Raw genomic sequence first — 16,734 nt, 5'->3', positions numbered from 1 at the left:
ACCCCCAGGGCTGCAGGGCAGGGCTGCAGCTCACCCCCAGGGCTGCAGCTCACCCCCAGGGCTGCAGCTCACCCCCAGGGCTGCAGGGCAGGTCTGCAGCAGACCCCCAGGGCTGCAGGGCAGGTCTGCAGCGTGTGCCAAGGCCAAGCCTCACTTCTGCAGGCCTCAGCACTTGGGGAGGTGACTCCTCAGCTTCTGGGGCTTGAGGTGACCTTTCAGATTTGGGGCTTAAATGGCTTTTGTAAAGTAGGAGCAGCATCCCTAGGCAGGAGAGCAAAAGCCCCTGTGTGTGCTGTGAGAAGGAGAGCCAGGTGTCCTGTGCACAGTAAAATCATTCTTTAATTGTGCCAGACAGTAAACAAGAGAACATTTCAGTGTGAGCAAAGGACAGTGTCAGACAGCACAGCACAACAATGCCAGAGGAACTCTGTGGAGATGTCTTTACGTACAATAAGCAAGGCCCTGAGTATCACAATAGCTGGAATCAACGTTTTAGGCACTAACTCTGGTTTGGAAAATACACAGTATGCAGGACAACACTTATCTGTTAAGGCTACATCATTTAATCTTCCAAAAATAGGGGTGAATGCTGATTTATTATCTCCTTTCATGAGTGGAAAGCTAATAACTTCACATTAAAACTGAAAATCCAGGAGTGGCTCCCGAAGCAGAACCATGGATGGATAACAAAATACCTGTTCTAGGCAGTCATGATCTGAGTAACAGTGGTGTGTGCTTGGCATTCACTGGTGTAGCAGCTAAATCACTGTGTTTTGTGTCAGCTAAACACTGGAGCTGTTGGTCCCTGTGCTCCTGAGGGCCAGTGACAGCTGTTGGTACCAAGCCATAACGTGTATCTCCAAACTGGAGCTGAAGTAGTTTGCTTTTTGGTGGATTTTTTTTTTTTTTGGGGTTTTTTTTTTTTTGTGGGTTTTTTTTTTGTTTTGGGTTTCTTTTTTTTTGTGTTTTTTTTTTTCTTTTTTTCTCAGCAGCAGAAGCCATCTAACAGAAGTCAAAATAAATAAATACTATCTTGGGATTCACAGTTTGCAATAAAGGGCAGGGAATGCTGGGCTGCAGGTGGGATGTCAGCACACTCAGACAGATCTGCTGGTGCTTCAGGGATGTTTCTAGAACGTCACCATGGGGAGCTGAGCCACAGGAGGGGCTGGCAGGGACATCAGACACAGCAGATGCTTTAGCAGGAGAGGTTTAAAATGTGAATTATGTACAAACTGGTGCTCTGTGGTGAGAGGATCTCACTGCTTCCAGGAGCTATCCAACACCTGTTGTGCCAAAGCATAATGAGAATTTCCCTCACTGGCAAAAGTAATCAGATGGCAGAAATGTCTTTAATTTGCCATAAAATCTTGTCAGAGGTGAAAATTACTTTTATGTGCTCTTATAAAAATCTGGGGGAGGATATGAGAACAAAACCTTTTATTTAATGCCTCCCTGGCCCCTCTATTCAACTCAGTTTTAAAAATATTTTCACTGTTTTTTCTTTAATTTAGAGCTTTTAGTTTAATACTGGCTGGCATTTTTAATTTTCCTTCTCCCAGGCTGGGACACTATATTGCATTTTAGTTTGTTTGGGGTTTTTCTCCCTCTCCAGAAAGACTGTTGGGTTTTTTGTGTTAAAACTAAGGCTTTTGTGTCTCTTTTTTTATGTTCTGTTTCCTTTTCCCCCTGTCCTTGCTGCTTCCCAAGGAATCTCTGTGCCCAGCAGGCACCAGAGGGCACCTTGGCCCTGCTTAAGCCAGGGCCACTCTGGTCCTGCTGCTCAGGGAGAGGTGCTGGGTTGGGCACAGAGCCCTCCCTGTGGGACCAGGAGGTTTGGGTTCTTTCAGAAATCCTCCACAAATCCATTTTTGGAGCTGTTTTTCACCCTGCTGTGAGTTAGCAGCCACTGGCTCTGGTTGCTGCTCTGTGTGTTGGAGTTAAAGAGCACAGAGGTTCTGTTGGAACCCTAAATCCTGTAACCAATAAATAATGCTGGTGATGTACTCAGTGAATTTTATATAAAAAACATTTACTTCTATTAAGAATAAACTCTACCATCCTGTCAGTAAGAGGAGGCATTAGGGAGGGATTTTGGAGAGCAGAATTGTTTGCTGCCCTGACTCTAAAGTGCAGTAGGTGCTCTTGGGCTGTGTGGAGCAGTGGGAATGCTGCTCCCAGACCTTCTGGGGGCTCTGGAATGTGGGAGCTCAGCCTCTGCAGCGAGCCAGGCTGGCAGCTGAGGGCTTTTCACAGGGGTGAAGGGCAAAACAAACAACAAATTGATATCAGGGACCAAAATCTCTCACAGTGAGGGTGGTCAGGCGCTGGGACAGGGCCCAGAGGGACTGTGGGCTCCCCGTCCCTGGGGATGCTCAGCCCCAGCCTGGAGCAGCAGCCCTGCTCCCAGCACAGGTGTCTGCCCCAGGTCACTCCCAGCTGAGAGGTTCTCTGTGGGTATTTGTGTAATTTGTGCATTTACAGCCAGAAGTGCTGAGCAGTTTACTCCAGCTGCAGTGCTTTAACACCCAGCAAAGCTGTGAGAATAAACTGTTCAGAAAACTGCAGTTAAAAATAACCAGTGTCTCCCTAGGAATGCCAGAGCCAGTCATGGGATTCCTGGGGGGTGTGATGAGGATAACCTGCAATTTTGCTGTCAGCCCTTGAACGAGCAGTAGGACTGTGTGTCTTTTGGTCTCTCTCCAGACTCGGGGTGCTTTGGTGGGAGCTTTGTGAGGTAAGCTTTGGGGATCTCTGTGCCACAGCTGTCAGCATTGGCCTGTTTTTACTCCATGCTCTAATCCCAGCGGGCTAAATCTGGTACTTCTGCTCAGGAACTGAGCCCTGGACATTCTTTCTCTGCCTGTGTGAGGTGGGTTTGGTGTGTCACACTGAAAGCCCCCGTGGGCTCTTTGTGCAGCACCAGGGCAGGCCAGGGCTCCAGGATGTCCCCATCCCGAGCCACAGGCAGGCTAGGGATGCAGAAGGGAAGGGGTCTCTGCCTCCCTTACCTGGTCAATAAAACAGAAAAGGTGAACTAACTCTTAAAGTGCTAAAACCCTCCGTTAAATTTGTGTGAAAGCCGTCAGAGTTGGGGCAGGGGTCTGTGGCTGGGGAGCTGAGCTGGGCTGGCTCTTCCTAACCCCGCTGAGCGCTCCAGTGCTGACTGTGAGGGGGCACACCTGGGCTGCCCGGGGTCACCTGGCAGAGGGACGAGGCTCCACGGGGCAGCAGCAGCAGGAGGAGGCTCTGTGGGGCAGCAGAGGATCAGGAGGCCCCGTGGGGCAGCAGGAGAAGGAGAACACTCTGTGGGGCAGCAGCAGGAGGAGGAGGCTCCGTGGGGCATCAGGAGGCTCCATGGGGCAGCAGGAGAAGGAGAACACTCTGTGGGGCAGCAGCAGGAGGCTCCGTGGGGCAGCAGAGGATCAGGAGGCCCCGTGGGGCAGCAGGAGGCTCCATGGGGCAGCAGGAGGAGCAGGAGGCCCCGTGGGGCAGCAGGAGGCTCCGTGGGGCAGCAGGAGAAGGAGAACACTCTGTGGGGCAGCAGCAGGAGGCTCCGTGGGGCAGCAGGAGGCTCCGTGGGGCAGCAGAGGATCAGGAGGCCCCGTGGGGCAGCAGCAGCAGGCTCAGGGCCGCTGCAGGAACCAGATCTCGTTGTGGCGGTCGGCGGCCGCCGGGTTGGTGTAGCCGGCGATGATGAACGTGTCCTGCAGGCACAGCTCGGGGCTCTCCAGGATGGCTGCCAGCAGGTTGATCTCTCTCATGATGGAGTCTTCATTGGTGATCCCTCGGAAGCTCCTGCGGTGGTCAGTTCAGATCAGCTGGGGCTGCTCCCACAGCTGCCTGACGCTGCTGGGGGTGGCTCTGCGCCCCGGGGACGGTGACAGGACAAAAGGGGACAGCCCTGAGCTGCACCTGGGGAGGTTCAGGCTGGACGTGAGGAAAAAGCTCCTCACAGAAAGAGTGACTGGGCATTGCAAAGGGCTGCCAGGGAGGTGGTGGGGTCACCAGCCCTGGAGGTGTTTAAGGAAAGCACTGGCACTGGGTGCCATGGTCTGGGTGGTGTTAGGTCATAGGTGGAACTCAATGATCTCAAAGGTCTTTTCCAACCTAGTTCATTCTGTGATTCATTTTCCTGGGTGGTGTTAGGTCATAGGTGGAACTCAATGATCTCAAAGGTCTTTTCCAGCCTAGTTCATTCTGTGATTCGTTTTAAACCCACTGTTCTTCCAGAGCCCAGAAATGCCTTCTGAATGACTTGGTTGTGTTTCACCAGTGGTACTGACTGTGATTAACCCAAACCATTTATTCTTAAAGTTTTCTGTGCTGTGTCAGACACTTTGTTCCCAACAATACAGAATAGCCTGAGGGTGTTTTATCACACATTTACAGATGTATCATTTTTCTAAGTAATTGATATAAATATAGAATAACCTGAGCTGGAAGGGACCCACAGGGATCGTGGGGTCCAGTCATGGCCCTGCCCAGACCCCCAACAATCCCAGCCTGGGCATCCCTGGCAGCACTGTCCAAGCCCCGCTGGAGCTCTGGCAGCCTCGGGGCTGTGCCCATTCCCTGGGGAGCCTGGGCAGTGCCCAAAACCTTTCCCTGATATAAATAGGTAACCATTATTTCCTGACCATCCCATTCATAAAACATCCAGCTTTTACAACTCCTGGAAATTAAATTTTAGCATTTGCTACCTTTTACAAGGTCTGAAAATCCCATGGTGCCCAGACCGAGGGCTGGATGCTTTCCCTGTGTTTAGCAGAGCAGCGTTAAGGCATTTCTCACCTGCTGTAGACAATGGTGGCAGGCCACTCCTCGATGATGATGTCGGAGTCGAAGGGGTGCGGGGGCTCGTCCTGCAGCACCTCGGGCAGGTAATAGGCCACTGTCACCGCCTGTGTCATCGCCGACTGCGCCTCGTTGGTGTGCACGATGGTCACGATGGGCACGGTGATGCCCAGGTACAGCCCTGCCCGCGCACGGGGACAGCGGTCAGCACGCACGGGGACAGCGGTCAGCACGCACGGGGACAGCGGTCAGCACGCACGGGGACAGCGGTCAGCACGCACGGGGACAGCGGTCAGCACGCACGGGGACAGCGGTCAGCACGCACGGGGACAGCGGTCAGCACGCACGGGGACAGCGGTCAGCACGCACGGGGACAGCGGTCAGCACGCACGGGGACAGCGGTCAGCACGCACGGGGACAGCGGTCAGCACGCACGGGGACAGCGGTCAGCACGCACGGGGACAGCGGTCAGCACGCACGGGGACAGCGGTCAGCACGCACGGGGACAGCGGTCAGCACGCACGGGGACAGCGGTCAGCACGCACGGGGACAGCGGTCAGCACGCACGGGGACAGCGGTCAGCACGCACGGGGACAGCGGTCAGCACGCACGGGGACAGCGGTCAGCACGCACGGGGACAGCGGTCAGCACGCACGGGGACAGCGGTCAGCACGCACGGGGACAGCGGTCAGCACGCACGGGGACAGCGGTCAGCACGCACGGGGACACGTTCAGTACGCACGGGACAAGCTGAGCGTTCAGCACACACGGGGACAGCGTTCAGCAGGCATGGGGACAGCGTTCAGCACGCACGGGGACACGTTCAGTACACACGGGACAAGCTGAGCGCGCTCTGCCCGCCCGCTGGGTGTGGGCTGAGGGGTTCAGTGAGCCCGGGGGGTCAATGGAGGGATTTCACTGCCCTGGTTTGGGCACTGCAGGCTGCGAGGAGCAGAGTGCCCAGAGCAGCTGGGGCTGCCCCTGCATCCCTGGCAGTGCCCCAGGCCGGTTGGGCACTGGGGCTGGAGCAGCCTGGGGCAGTGGAAGTGTCCCTGCCATGGCAGGGGTGGAACAGGAAGATCTTTAAGGTCCCTTCCCACCCAACCATCTGTGACTGTGATTTCCCTGTGCTTTGTAGCTTGTGTGTGTGTGCAAATGTTTGTGTGTTTGTGTCCAAAACACAGCATTTGGTGAGCTCTCCCCTCTTCATGGAGGGCAGGGAGTTTGCCTGAGGCCTTTTCCCCCTCCTTAAACAGTTGTGTTCATCTTCAAACTGACCTTGTGTCATGGTTTAAATATTTGGGAACAAAACTGCAGGCAAGAGAAGGGGCTGCTCTGTGAATTCGTTGAGGGTTTGCTGTTATTAAAAAAGTTGCAGTATTTTCTTTTTTTTTTTTTTTTGTTGTACTGCAGGAGGCAGAGGGGACTTCCCTTCTGTACAGTTTGATAACAACCCTGCAGCTCTGGAGCTAAAATTACTTTAAAACCACATTAAAGTGTTTAAAGAATGGGGAAGGTACCTGGGGAAGGAAGAGCTTTTGTGAACAATGTTTGTGTTTTCTTGGAAAGATACTTAAGGGCTGAGTCAATTACAGCACAGACTACTGAGCATGGCAAAACTTGATAGTAGTAGCTGGAGGATGAAAAATATGAGAACTGATGTCTGGAAGTGAAAAACAGATTAAATTGGATTGCACACCAGGTGCACATTTTACAGGCAGGAACAAGCTCTCAAGGACATGGTGGATTTGCCATTATTTTGAGCTAAAACTGGATTATCTTTCTGGAAAACATGCTTCAACCACAAATTTGCCATGTCCATTGGGACAGGGACAATTTAATATCTTGAACTAAAGGGAAGGAGGCAGAAAGCTCTGCTCCCTTTTGGTATCACACTCTGCCAGGTGATTTCAGTGCTGCTGTGGAAATGAAACCCTGCAAATCCTGTGGCAGATGCCAGACTTACAGCAGAGAGCTGGGAGCAGCCTGGGGCAGCGGGAGGTGTCCCTGCCATGGCAGGGGTGGCACTGGGTGGGGTTTAAGTCCTTCCAGCCCAAACCATTCCAGGAGTTCTGTGAGTTTTCTGGGAAGGCTGTATCATGGAAAAACATCCCTATAGGGTGTGTATTTGGGAAAAGCTGTTCAAAGCATCTCCCTAATTAGGAGAGAGGGCAGAAATACCATTTTGTAAGTGCTGTGGGGGTGAGGTGTGCATTACCTGAGGAGTTCTGCTCACAGATGTACCTCATGAGCTTCATGAAGCCGAGGCAGATGCTCTGCTCGTACTGCTTCTCTTTCATTTTGATGCAAGCCCACTTGGCTTTCCCATACTGCCTTTTCTCATAGAGCAGATCTCCCAGCTGCAAACACACAGGGAAGAATTGGGGATTGTAATTTAATCATCTGAAAACATCAGCCAGACAAAAAAATACAAGTTGAGCACAAGAGCTGCATCTTTTCAGCTCTCAGTGACATGATGTTGAAAGAAACATGAATTTTAATCCTTCTTCCTATAAACCAAGGAATACACTGCTGATTTTGGATCAAAACTGACTTCAGCAGACTTCTAGGTAGTTCTCCTTTAAAATAAGGCTCTGTCATCTTTTGGACTGCTGCTGTTAAACATTTAGTTCCAATTAACACTGAATAACCTTATTTTTCAGCTGCAGTCGTTACAGTAATAATGTAACATTAAAAAATGCTTTCAAAAAAAAACCATCAGGAGTCCCAAATTTCATTTAAACACACTTGAGTGTGTTTAAATGAACGACACTCAAATTATTGTATTTATAAGTGTGAATTATTTAAATCTGTTTAAAAGAAATGTGACCAAAAATTCCTCATAGATGGTCAGTAAAGGCTTTCATGGTTTTTGATTTAAAGTTGGACATTTGTTTGCACATTTCATGAGCTGGAAGTAATTTGCTGTACATTAATTTCAGTTTTTTATTAGAGGATAAGATGGGTTTATAAATTGCTGCTTTTTTTTGATAATGATCCATGATACAGAAGTACATTTTTGGTTTTCAATTCAGACATTCATCTCTTTCAAGTACTCTTTGCTAAGGTTTTATCAACATGACTGTAAAGGAAAAAATGCACCAACTTAAGTAAAGAAAATGGGCATTTTATTTCAAATAGCAAAGAGGGGTTTTTATTAAATTAATTACATCTCAAGGGCTGTAATTCCTGGCCATCTTCCTGCTTGCCTGCTCATTTCTACCTTGCAGGAAAGGAAATGGCACATGTACAAGGGGCGAGATGTCCCAGGTGGGAGGCAGTGGCACAGTTGCAGTGCTGTGCACTCCGTGCTCAGAATCCCAGCGAGCTGAAAGCCAGCCCTTTGTGAGGAGCCAGCAGGGGCAGGGGAAGGCAGGGGAGGGCAGCAGTACCTTCTCCTTGCGCTGGATCAGGGTGAAGGGGATGCTCTGCCTCTCCTGGGGGTTGTTGTTCCTGGTCAGCTGCTGGATGGGCTCTGCCATGTCTGCAACAGAACCACAGTTCCTGTGAGACTCCAGGCTGCAGGGACTGCAGTGTGCTCCATCCCCTTGGGGTCCTTGTGGCTGCTCTTCCCTGGGCAGGGATAAAGCTTTTCCTAGGGGAGCTTGCCTGGGTTCTGCCTGTGCTGTCAGGAATGGCTTTCCCTCTCCCATTGCCTACATTTCCTCCCAAGTGTCCATGGAAAGCTTTTGGCCGTGCCCCATTTCCTGGCTCTGCAGGGCACATTCCCAATTCCTCTGGTGTTTTCCTCTTCCCATTCCCAATTCCCAGCACCTCTTGTGCTGCTGGATTCAGGTGTATCCACAGGAAGGAAATGAGGGTGGCTGCTCTTGATGGCAGGCTCAAGGAACTACTGCTGTGGGAATGAATTTCCAAAGGATGTTTCATGTCTAAAGGTGCAGTTAGAACTGTGGCTGCCCTGACATCAAGTCTATCTGAGGGTCATGAGTAAATTCTGCTCAGGAGGTGATCCCTGGCAGACAGGATTGGAAACTGTGGGTACAGGTCAGTTTCTAGGAAAACAAGAGCTGGTCCCCTGCCTCCAGAGGTGAAGTGATGAAGGCATTTGTGTACTTAGGGGATTAGAAATTTGATTTTGTGTGCAGTGTTTGACAGTCTGGATGTGAATTCCTGCCCTGCTTCCACGGTGTGTGCTGGACATGCAGGAAAAGGAGGAGTTCAGCTCCCAGAGCCCTTTTTGGGGAATTTGGGGTTCCTCAGGGTCTCAGTGGAAGAGGCAGGATAATGGGGGAATAGAATATTATCCATGTTTGAGAGGAGAGGAGAATTAAGATGCAGGAGAATTAACTTGGCCGAGGTCACTCAGTAAATCTGTAGCTGAGCTGGGAATCAAACCTCCATCTCCTGGCATCCAGTCAGGGGTTTAGCCTTAAGGCTATTTGGAATACTAAAGATCCTTAAACAAAGGGGAGGGAAAAATAAAGGGAAAAAAGCTATATTGTAGTTAAGTGTAAACATTTTTTCTTTGCAATGTATCACTGGGAAATATTTAAAATGTAACTAATAACTGACATGTAAATTGATCTCTTTGGAGGCTGAGGGAAAAATAAAATAGAGTTCAGCACTGAATTTTCCAAGAAGTAGGAAAGCTTTCAGGACTTTAGAAAAGTTAACTCTATTTTTGGATTACTTTATCAATTAGTGGGGGTGGGTTGTTTTTTGCATTCAATATTAATGCAGAGGATGGGGATTATAACTGATTAAAGTCCTTTGGGGAGTTTTATCCTTCAGTTTATGAGTCTGTGCTGTGTTGTCCCAGTGTGGAGAGCTGCACGTGTGCAGGGCCGGGCAGGCAGCAGAGGCACAAGGACAGCTGTGTTTTCCCCAGCCGTGGTTTCAGTGATGCACAGGGCTCAGGCAGCCCCGCCCAGTCCCAGCAATCCCACCCTGGGCATCCCTGAGCCTGTTGGGCTCCCTCCTGGGGCCCTGGCAGCCTCGGGGCCGTGCCCATTCCCTGGGGAGCTTTTCCAGTGCTGATTCCACCCTCTGGGGGAGGAACCTTTCCTGAAGTCCACCCTAAACATTCCCTGCGTCCTCTCTCTGTCCCAGAGAGGCATGGACATGGCTGATCCTTGTCACAGGGGGATTCCTCCTTCTGGAAAATCCCTCCTCTTTCAGCCCTGGACAGGACCTTGCATTACTCCAAAAACCTTGTGTCGCTCTATCTGGATTTTAGTAACAGGTGCTGAGTGCCACAGAGCAAACCTGTAATACTGTGTAACTAGATAATGCTGTATAACTGTGTAACTAAATAATATTATATAACTGTGTGACTAAATCATGCTGTATAACTGTGTGACCAAAACCTGGTCACACGCTGCTTTGGACACATTCCTTGGACTTTGTATCCCTCCTGATGGAATTTAGGAATTCCATGGAATGAGGGCACCAGAACAGCAGGTAATTCTGGGGAAGGGCTCTGGTTTTCTGCTGCACTCAGGAGTGTTAAGTAGAGACCCTGGGTGCCCTGGGGATCCCGGAGCTGTGGGATTCCAGCATCCCAGACACAAACCCGTGGCTGCTGGAGTGACTGCTGCTCTGGGATGGCCCTGGGCATCCAGAGACCCGTCCAGGGCCAGGGAGAACAAGGCAAGGCAGGGAGCTCTGCTCAGACCGAGCTTACCCTTCTTTTAGCATGTTAATTGTCATTGGAGCTTTACAGAGTTAGGATGAGACTTCGAGGTGTGGCTGGGAAAGGATGGGCTCAGTTTGCTGTGTTGGAATATAGAAAGGGTTTTTAGGGAACAGTAATTGAATACTGGCAGTGTCCAGTGCAGCCTGGGCAGGGCTTGGCTCTCCCCACCTCGGGGAAGGTGAGTTCCCTGCACGGCAGAACTGCTCTGGCCAGGACAGGGCAGAGTTAAGTGTGACCGAGCTGAGCCTGTGGTGACTCTCTGCTGCTTGTTAGGAGTTCTCTGACTCATCAGTCTTTCAGATTCTCCAGCCTTTCTTAAAATTGAAAACAACCGATTCTGACTAAGATGAGCCTGGGAGCCTCGCTGGGAAAGCAAATCAATCCTTTACTTGTTTACTCTGTGCCTTTTTTAAACACAGCCCTCTTTCCTTAAAGAACTATATACGGGGTATAGGGGATGCTTTTAGGAAGAACGCTTTTGCAGGTAGTCAGTTTAATATTTTAATTAGCTCTGAAACTCGCACTGATTGTTTTTAGTGTGAATGGGTCGCCTAATTAGGTGTGAGAACTCGCACTGGTTGTTTTCAATGTGAATAGATCACTGAATTAGCTCTGAAAAACTCGCACAGTGATTGTTTTCAGTGCGAATAGAAAACTGAATTAGGTCTAAGAACTCGCACTGGTTGTTTTTAGTGCGAATAGATCACGGAATTAGCTCTGAGAATTCTCACAGTGATTGTTTTCAGTGCGAATAGAACTCTGAATTAGGTCTGAGAACTCGCACAGTGATTGTTTTCAGGGTGAATATAACACTGAATTAGGTCTGAGAACTCACACTGATTGTTTTCAGTGCGAATAGAACACCGAATTAGGTCCGAGAACCCGCACAGTGATTGTTTTCAGTGCGCACAGATCACTGAATTAGGTCCAAAACCTCTCACAGTGATTGTTTTCAGTGCGCACAGATCACTGAATTAGGTCCAAAACCTCTCACAGTGATTGTTTTCAGTGCGCACAGATCACCCGGCGCTGCCGCAGCCCTCCCGCGTTGTGGAAAGCTTTGCCTGGCCCCGGGAGCAGCTTCAGCCGCTCCAGAGCCGCTCTCCGCGGGCTCCGGCTCACGCAGCACTCGCTGGGTGTTCGGGGCCGTGTCCCGCAGCCCGGCCCCGGGGCCATCCCGCCCGGCCCCGGTCCCGCACGCCGCCTCACCTCGGGGCACGTCCACCTGGTGGCCCCGGCCCACGCTCTGCCAGTAGCTCAGCAGCCGCTCCTGCTCCTCGTCGTCCATGCGCTCGGCCGCCTCCTCCTCCAGGCTGCTGCCGTGGCTGTGGTACGCCGAGTCGGGGCTCTCCTCGGCCAGCCCGTCCAGCTCCTCCAGCGTGATCGCGGCGGGGCCGCCGGGCCCCGCGCCCCCCATGCGGCACCCGCCCGTCTCCATCCCGCTCCGCGCCCCGCCGCCGCCGCCGCCGGGCTTATCTAGGGAGCGGCACCGGGGCGGGGCACCGCGGGCACCGCCTCCGCCCGCCCCCAGAGCAGGGCACCGGGCAGGGATGGAGGGATGGATAGAGCCGGGGATGGAGGGATGGGGCACCGCGGGCACCGCCTCCGCCCGCCCCCAGCGGCAGGGCACCGGGCAGGGATGGAGGGATGGATAGAGCCGGGGATGGAGGGATGGGGCACCGCCTCCGCCCGCCCCCAGCGCCAGGGCACCGGGCAGGGATGGATAGAGCCGGGGATGGAGGGATGGGGCACCGCGGGCACCGCCTCCGCCCGCCCCCAGCGCCAGGGCACCGGGCAGGGATGGAGGGATGGGAGACTGTGGGCACCGGCTCTGCCCGCCCAGCGCCGGGAGGGCACCCGGGGATGGAGGGATGAATGGATAGAGCCGGGGATGAAGGGATCGGGACCCACCCAGTGCTGGGCAGGGCACCCGGGCATGCAGGGATGGATGGATGGATGGATGGATGGTGACCCGGGCAGGGATGGGTAGAGCTGGGGCTAGAGGGATGGATGGAGCCATGGAGGGATGGTGACCTGGGCAGGGAGCCGTGAAGGGATGGATGGAGCCATGGAGGGATGGTGACCCAGGCAGGGATGGATGGAGCTGGGAATGGATGGCTCCAGGGATGGGTAGAGCCGGGTATGGAGGGATCCAGGGATGGGTAGAGCCAGGTATGGAGGGATCCAGGATGGATGCCCGCTCCTGCTGCCTTCACCCTGTGCTGCAGGGACTGAGCAGAGCAGAACTTAGACAAGTTTGTGTTCTGGCTGTTTTCCCACTCATTCCCTCTCTCTCAGCTGTTCTCTTCCTGGTGTTTTCCCCACTGGTCCTCATGTCCTGTTAGTCATTCTTTATTGTGATTTTATTTTGCTGCTTTTAAACCACACTTTAAAGACAGATCTTTCTTTTTATTTAGGAGATCTCTGAGGTCTTGCCAAAATACTAGGAGTGCAAAAACTCTGGGATTATTATGTCACTGAAGTCCAGCTTTGGAAGTTTTCAGCTATGTAATTTTGCAGTTGCTGAGACAAGCCTTTGAACGAGGGAGATGAGCAGCCCTGTTATAGGGTGGATATGGCAATTCAAGCAGGATCTGGATTTCAATCAGGAGTCTGTGTGGACTCTGTTGTCATTTATTCCAAATTTAACATGGGATGGCTGTTGTGGCTCTTTTGTGCAGGCAGGAAAGGGAATCCTGGGGCATGTAGGGGTTTAGAATAATAGGAAAATAGTCCTTTCCTGTGCACTGTTGATGCTTCCAGGGGAAGGTGGAGGTTGGGGATGTGGCTGTTGTGATGCTTCATCTGCCCCCTCCTTTCTCCCTTTTTCTGGGCACTCCCTTTCTCCAGGCTCAGCTCTGGCTCCCCAGCCCCAGGGCTGAGCTGGCTGTGAAAATGAGCCCTGAATTGCCTCAGAAGCCAAGATGTGCCCATCCTGATGTGCTCCTGGCAGGGCAGACCCAATCCTGCTGTCCCTTGGGGAATTCATAACCAGAGGCACAGCTGGGAATGTCCTGAGAGGGTTTTGGGGTACAGTGGCAGCAGGGAGTGAAGCACAGTCACTGAGGGGGTTTGGGCTCTGGCTGCAGGCAGTGAATCAGCACCAGAGGCTCTGGAATTCTCTGGGAAGGCAGATCCTGGGGCAAGGCTGGAGCTGGTGCTTGTTTAAGTGTCTGGGTGGGTGCTGATCCCATTTCACGGGCAGCTGCCCCAGAGCAGCACCACGGGCTCCCTCTCTGCAGGGAATCCTCTGGCAGTGGCCACATTTCCCTCTCAGACCTGGCTGAACCCTGAGCCCCTGAGGGGAGGCACAGTGGGAACCCATCCCTGCCCCAGTAAATCCCACATCACGCACTCCAGTGCTGGGGGTGAGGAATTTTCCACTGAATTTTGCCTGGTGGGTTATCAGTACCAAGGGAGGGCATCCTGCCTCTTGGAGATTTCTCCCAGGAACTGGCATTCCTGTTTGAGGCAATGTGTAGATGGTCTTTTTCTGCCCATCCTGCATAAATAATTCAGGGAAAACAGTCCCAACTCTTTTGCTTGCACATTAATGATGAGAATTAATAGTTGCTTAAATGAAATTATTTGTAAGCATTTACCATCTTTGCTGGAGATGAGAGAAAAGGCACAGAAAAATGAACCAGCAGAAAAAGAGTTTAAAATCACAGCTAAATTTCTCTATATATGCCAAATGCCACAGAGTATTGACTGTGAGAAAGAGGCTGGGAGGAGTTTGAAATCCTGTTTTAAAAATCCATCTGTACAAATTATTCTGTGTGTATTTAATTTGTCTTTGATTCCTGATGAGCTTGGTAATTAATGTGTTTGATAGAGAAGTGAATATATGATGGGCTGTGTCTGGATGGATAACAGAGGAACTCATTGTTACTGCAGGTGAAAAAAGCTGATTTTTTTGGTATTTGCTGTGTTTTTTTCCCCAAACTTTGTGTATGACTGCTGGCTAATAACAGCCACTCTTTGAGAAAACACAGTTTAGGTAGTGCTGTGTTCTCTGTGCACTCCTGGCAGGTTCTATCTCTGAATAAAACAGAAAAACTGATATTCAGCCTTAAAAATTTCAGATCCAAACCATACTTAGTGGATGATCCTTTCTGTCTGACAGTCACTTACTGAGTGGCAGGTTGATGTAGAAAAGTCAATTATTTTAACATCTCTCAATAAAAAGTAAAATTGTTCTTGGTGAAATTAGTTGAAAAGTAAAAACTGGAGGTCTTGTTTTATAACCTTGAGGAAAGGAAAAATGCTGTAACAGGAGAAAACTCAGCTATAAAAAAAAAAGACAAAGTATTGGATTTTTTGGCTCCCCGGGAAGAATAGTGGATTTTCAGTGTGTCTCATGTCCTTGGAAGATTGGGAAGGGTGTGAATGAGTTGATACAAACTTAAACAGAACTTTGGTGGCAAGATCATTACTGGGCTGAGCAGTATTGGGTTTGGAGAGTGACAGGATCAGCTAAAATCCACCCTGCCCTGCAGTGTCCCTGCTGCTCTCCTTCCTTTATTGGCCAGGTGAGAAAACATCAGGAAGGAATTGCACAAAATGCACTTTCCTGCCTGGTTCAGAGTTAGTTTGTCTGGACTCTGAAGTTTTACAAGAGAATAACTAAAGCTCAGTGCCAGTCAGAGCTCCAGAGCCTCCCCAGCTGGCAGACACTAAATGTGGTTTTCTCCTGGAAGTTATATTGGGAATACTGGCATGGACACTCCTCAAGGCATCACACTTGGGGAACCCAGACCTTCCTGGAACAGAGCAGGGAATGCTCTGATCATCCTCTGCCCTTCCCTGGAGCACACTGGCTGTGTTCCACTCCCTGCAGGATCTCTGCCCTGGGCAGCCTGGCCTCAGCCCTGCTGTGGGTCCCTCTGAGCCCCCTCTGCAGCAGGGCCTGGGGGGCAGAGCCTCCTCCTGCCCTGCTCTGCCTCCCTTTGCTCTGGTCCTCCAGAATGAGAGGATCTGGAGCAGCCCAGGGTCCCCGAGTGCCCGGCCAGCACAGATCTGGATTTGTCCTGGAGCTGTTGTTGTTCCCTGCTCCTGCTTTGGGGGATCCCCTTGGGACAGAGCAGGGGGTTGGGGTGTGGTGGGGCCTCACTGGCACTGCCTGGGCTCGTTTCCTTCACACCAGCTCAGCCCCAGCACGTTGGGAAGGGATCCCTGGATAGCCAAGGACAGGCTGGACCCTGGGGCTGGAGCAGCCTGGGACAGGGGAAGGTGTCCCTGCCATGGCTGGGCTGGCACTGGGGGGGATCTAAGGTCCTTCCAACCCAAATTCTCTGTTGAGCCCTGACAGTGCTGGAGCCAAGGGTTTTGGAGGAAGGTGCAGCTCTTCCAGCCCAGTGTGGCTCTGTAAAACCCAGTCTAAAACCCCTCCCAGGGCAGGCTGGGAGCACTTGGGGGGCTCCGTGGAGGGGATGCACCTTTGGAGTCCCTGTTTGTGGAGGTCCTGTCTGCTTGGCAGCAGGTTTCTGCCACCTCTCCTCCTCCCCTGGGAAAGAAAAGCCACTCCAGCAGTTATTTATGGGTGTTTTTCTTTGGTAAAGAACCCCTGCAAATCTGCGCTAAAATAATTAGGTCAGGGCATTAGTTTAGAGCCTTTGTTTTTTATTGTGCCAACAGAAAACAGATTAGGAGCAGTTTTCAGTGAGGTGTAGCTGGCACAGAACAGCTCTTTGCCCTGTACACAAGTCCTCAGCTCTGTCAGAGCTCCAATAACAGGCTCTAAGCTCATCCCGGGCTCCAGGAACTCCTTGTGGTTTGCTGTGGGAGATACCTGGGAACAGAGGAAGGCTTTGTGCCCTTGGCAGGTTCATTGCAGGGTGGGATAACTCTGCCAGTTGTCTTTTATCTGCTGGCTGTAAGTCTGTCAGCTCTGAACTCCAGTCACTGGGCTGGAGAAAGCCACGAGCGCTCCTGAGCAATTAATTGGAATTAATTCCATGGCTGTGTTTGGGTAACACGACACTGAAGTGTTTTGGAAAGGCTGAGGGGACTTTTCCAGAAGTATTATCCTTTTAATTAAAAATGAAGGTATGGAGGCTAGATAAATGTAATCAGGAGCAGTGCCTGCTGCTGAGGCTCTCCTAAGTAGGTTGTGTTTACTGTTCCCTGGCAGTCCTGAAGCTCCAGGTGACTGCATCCTGCTGCCTTTCATAACAGCACCGGGGTTTGCAGAAGGTGATTAAATCAGACAGGGCTGTGCATCGAGCAAATAGGGACAATATCATTTTCTTATATGTTAGGAACTAGGTCAGGGGATGAAA

At 51.4% G+C, this 16,734-nt stretch overlaps 2 protein-coding genes across 4 annotated transcripts in view; one reads left to right on the top strand and one right to left on the bottom strand.

Annotated features, from left to right (window-relative positions):
• The window catches only part of FANCM (FA complementation group M), a 57,641-nt gene that overhangs the window by 5,015 nt on the left and 35,892 nt on the right, over window positions 1-16,734 (top strand). Inside the window, exon 1 of one of the 3 annotated variants that reach the window (XM_039698124.1) lies at window positions 977-2,737. The exons of the other annotated variants lie outside the window; for them this stretch is intronic. The gene's annotated coding sequence lies outside the window, so the exon portion shown is untranslated. Of the gene's footprint in view, window positions 1-976; window positions 2,738-16,734 lie in introns of those variants that run through there. 3 annotated transcript variants of the gene reach the window in all.
• On the bottom strand, window positions 3,489-11,900 carry LOC120497078 (heme-binding protein 2-like). The gene is made up of 5 exons (XM_039698130.1): window positions 11,663-11,900; window positions 8,190-8,281; window positions 7,016-7,157; window positions 4,795-4,978; window positions 3,489-3,798 (listed from the first exon to the last, which is right to left on the bottom strand). The coding sequence occupies exons 1-5, from the start codon at window positions 11,889-11,891 to the stop codon at window positions 3,627-3,629; spliced, it is 819 nt and encodes a 272-aa protein (XP_039554064.1). The 5' UTR covers window positions 11,892-11,900; the 3' UTR covers window positions 3,489-3,626.

The sequence above is a fragment of the Passer montanus genome, unplaced genomic scaffold (assembly GCF_014805655.1).
Source record: "Passer montanus isolate IOZ18808 unplaced genomic scaffold, ASM1480565v1 scaffold120, whole genome shotgun sequence".
Taxonomy (NCBI): domain Eukaryota; kingdom Metazoa; phylum Chordata; class Aves; order Passeriformes; family Passeridae; genus Passer; species Passer montanus.
The sequence above is the reverse complement of the archived record's forward strand: the minus strand, read 5'-3'. Positions and strand labels throughout refer to the sequence as shown.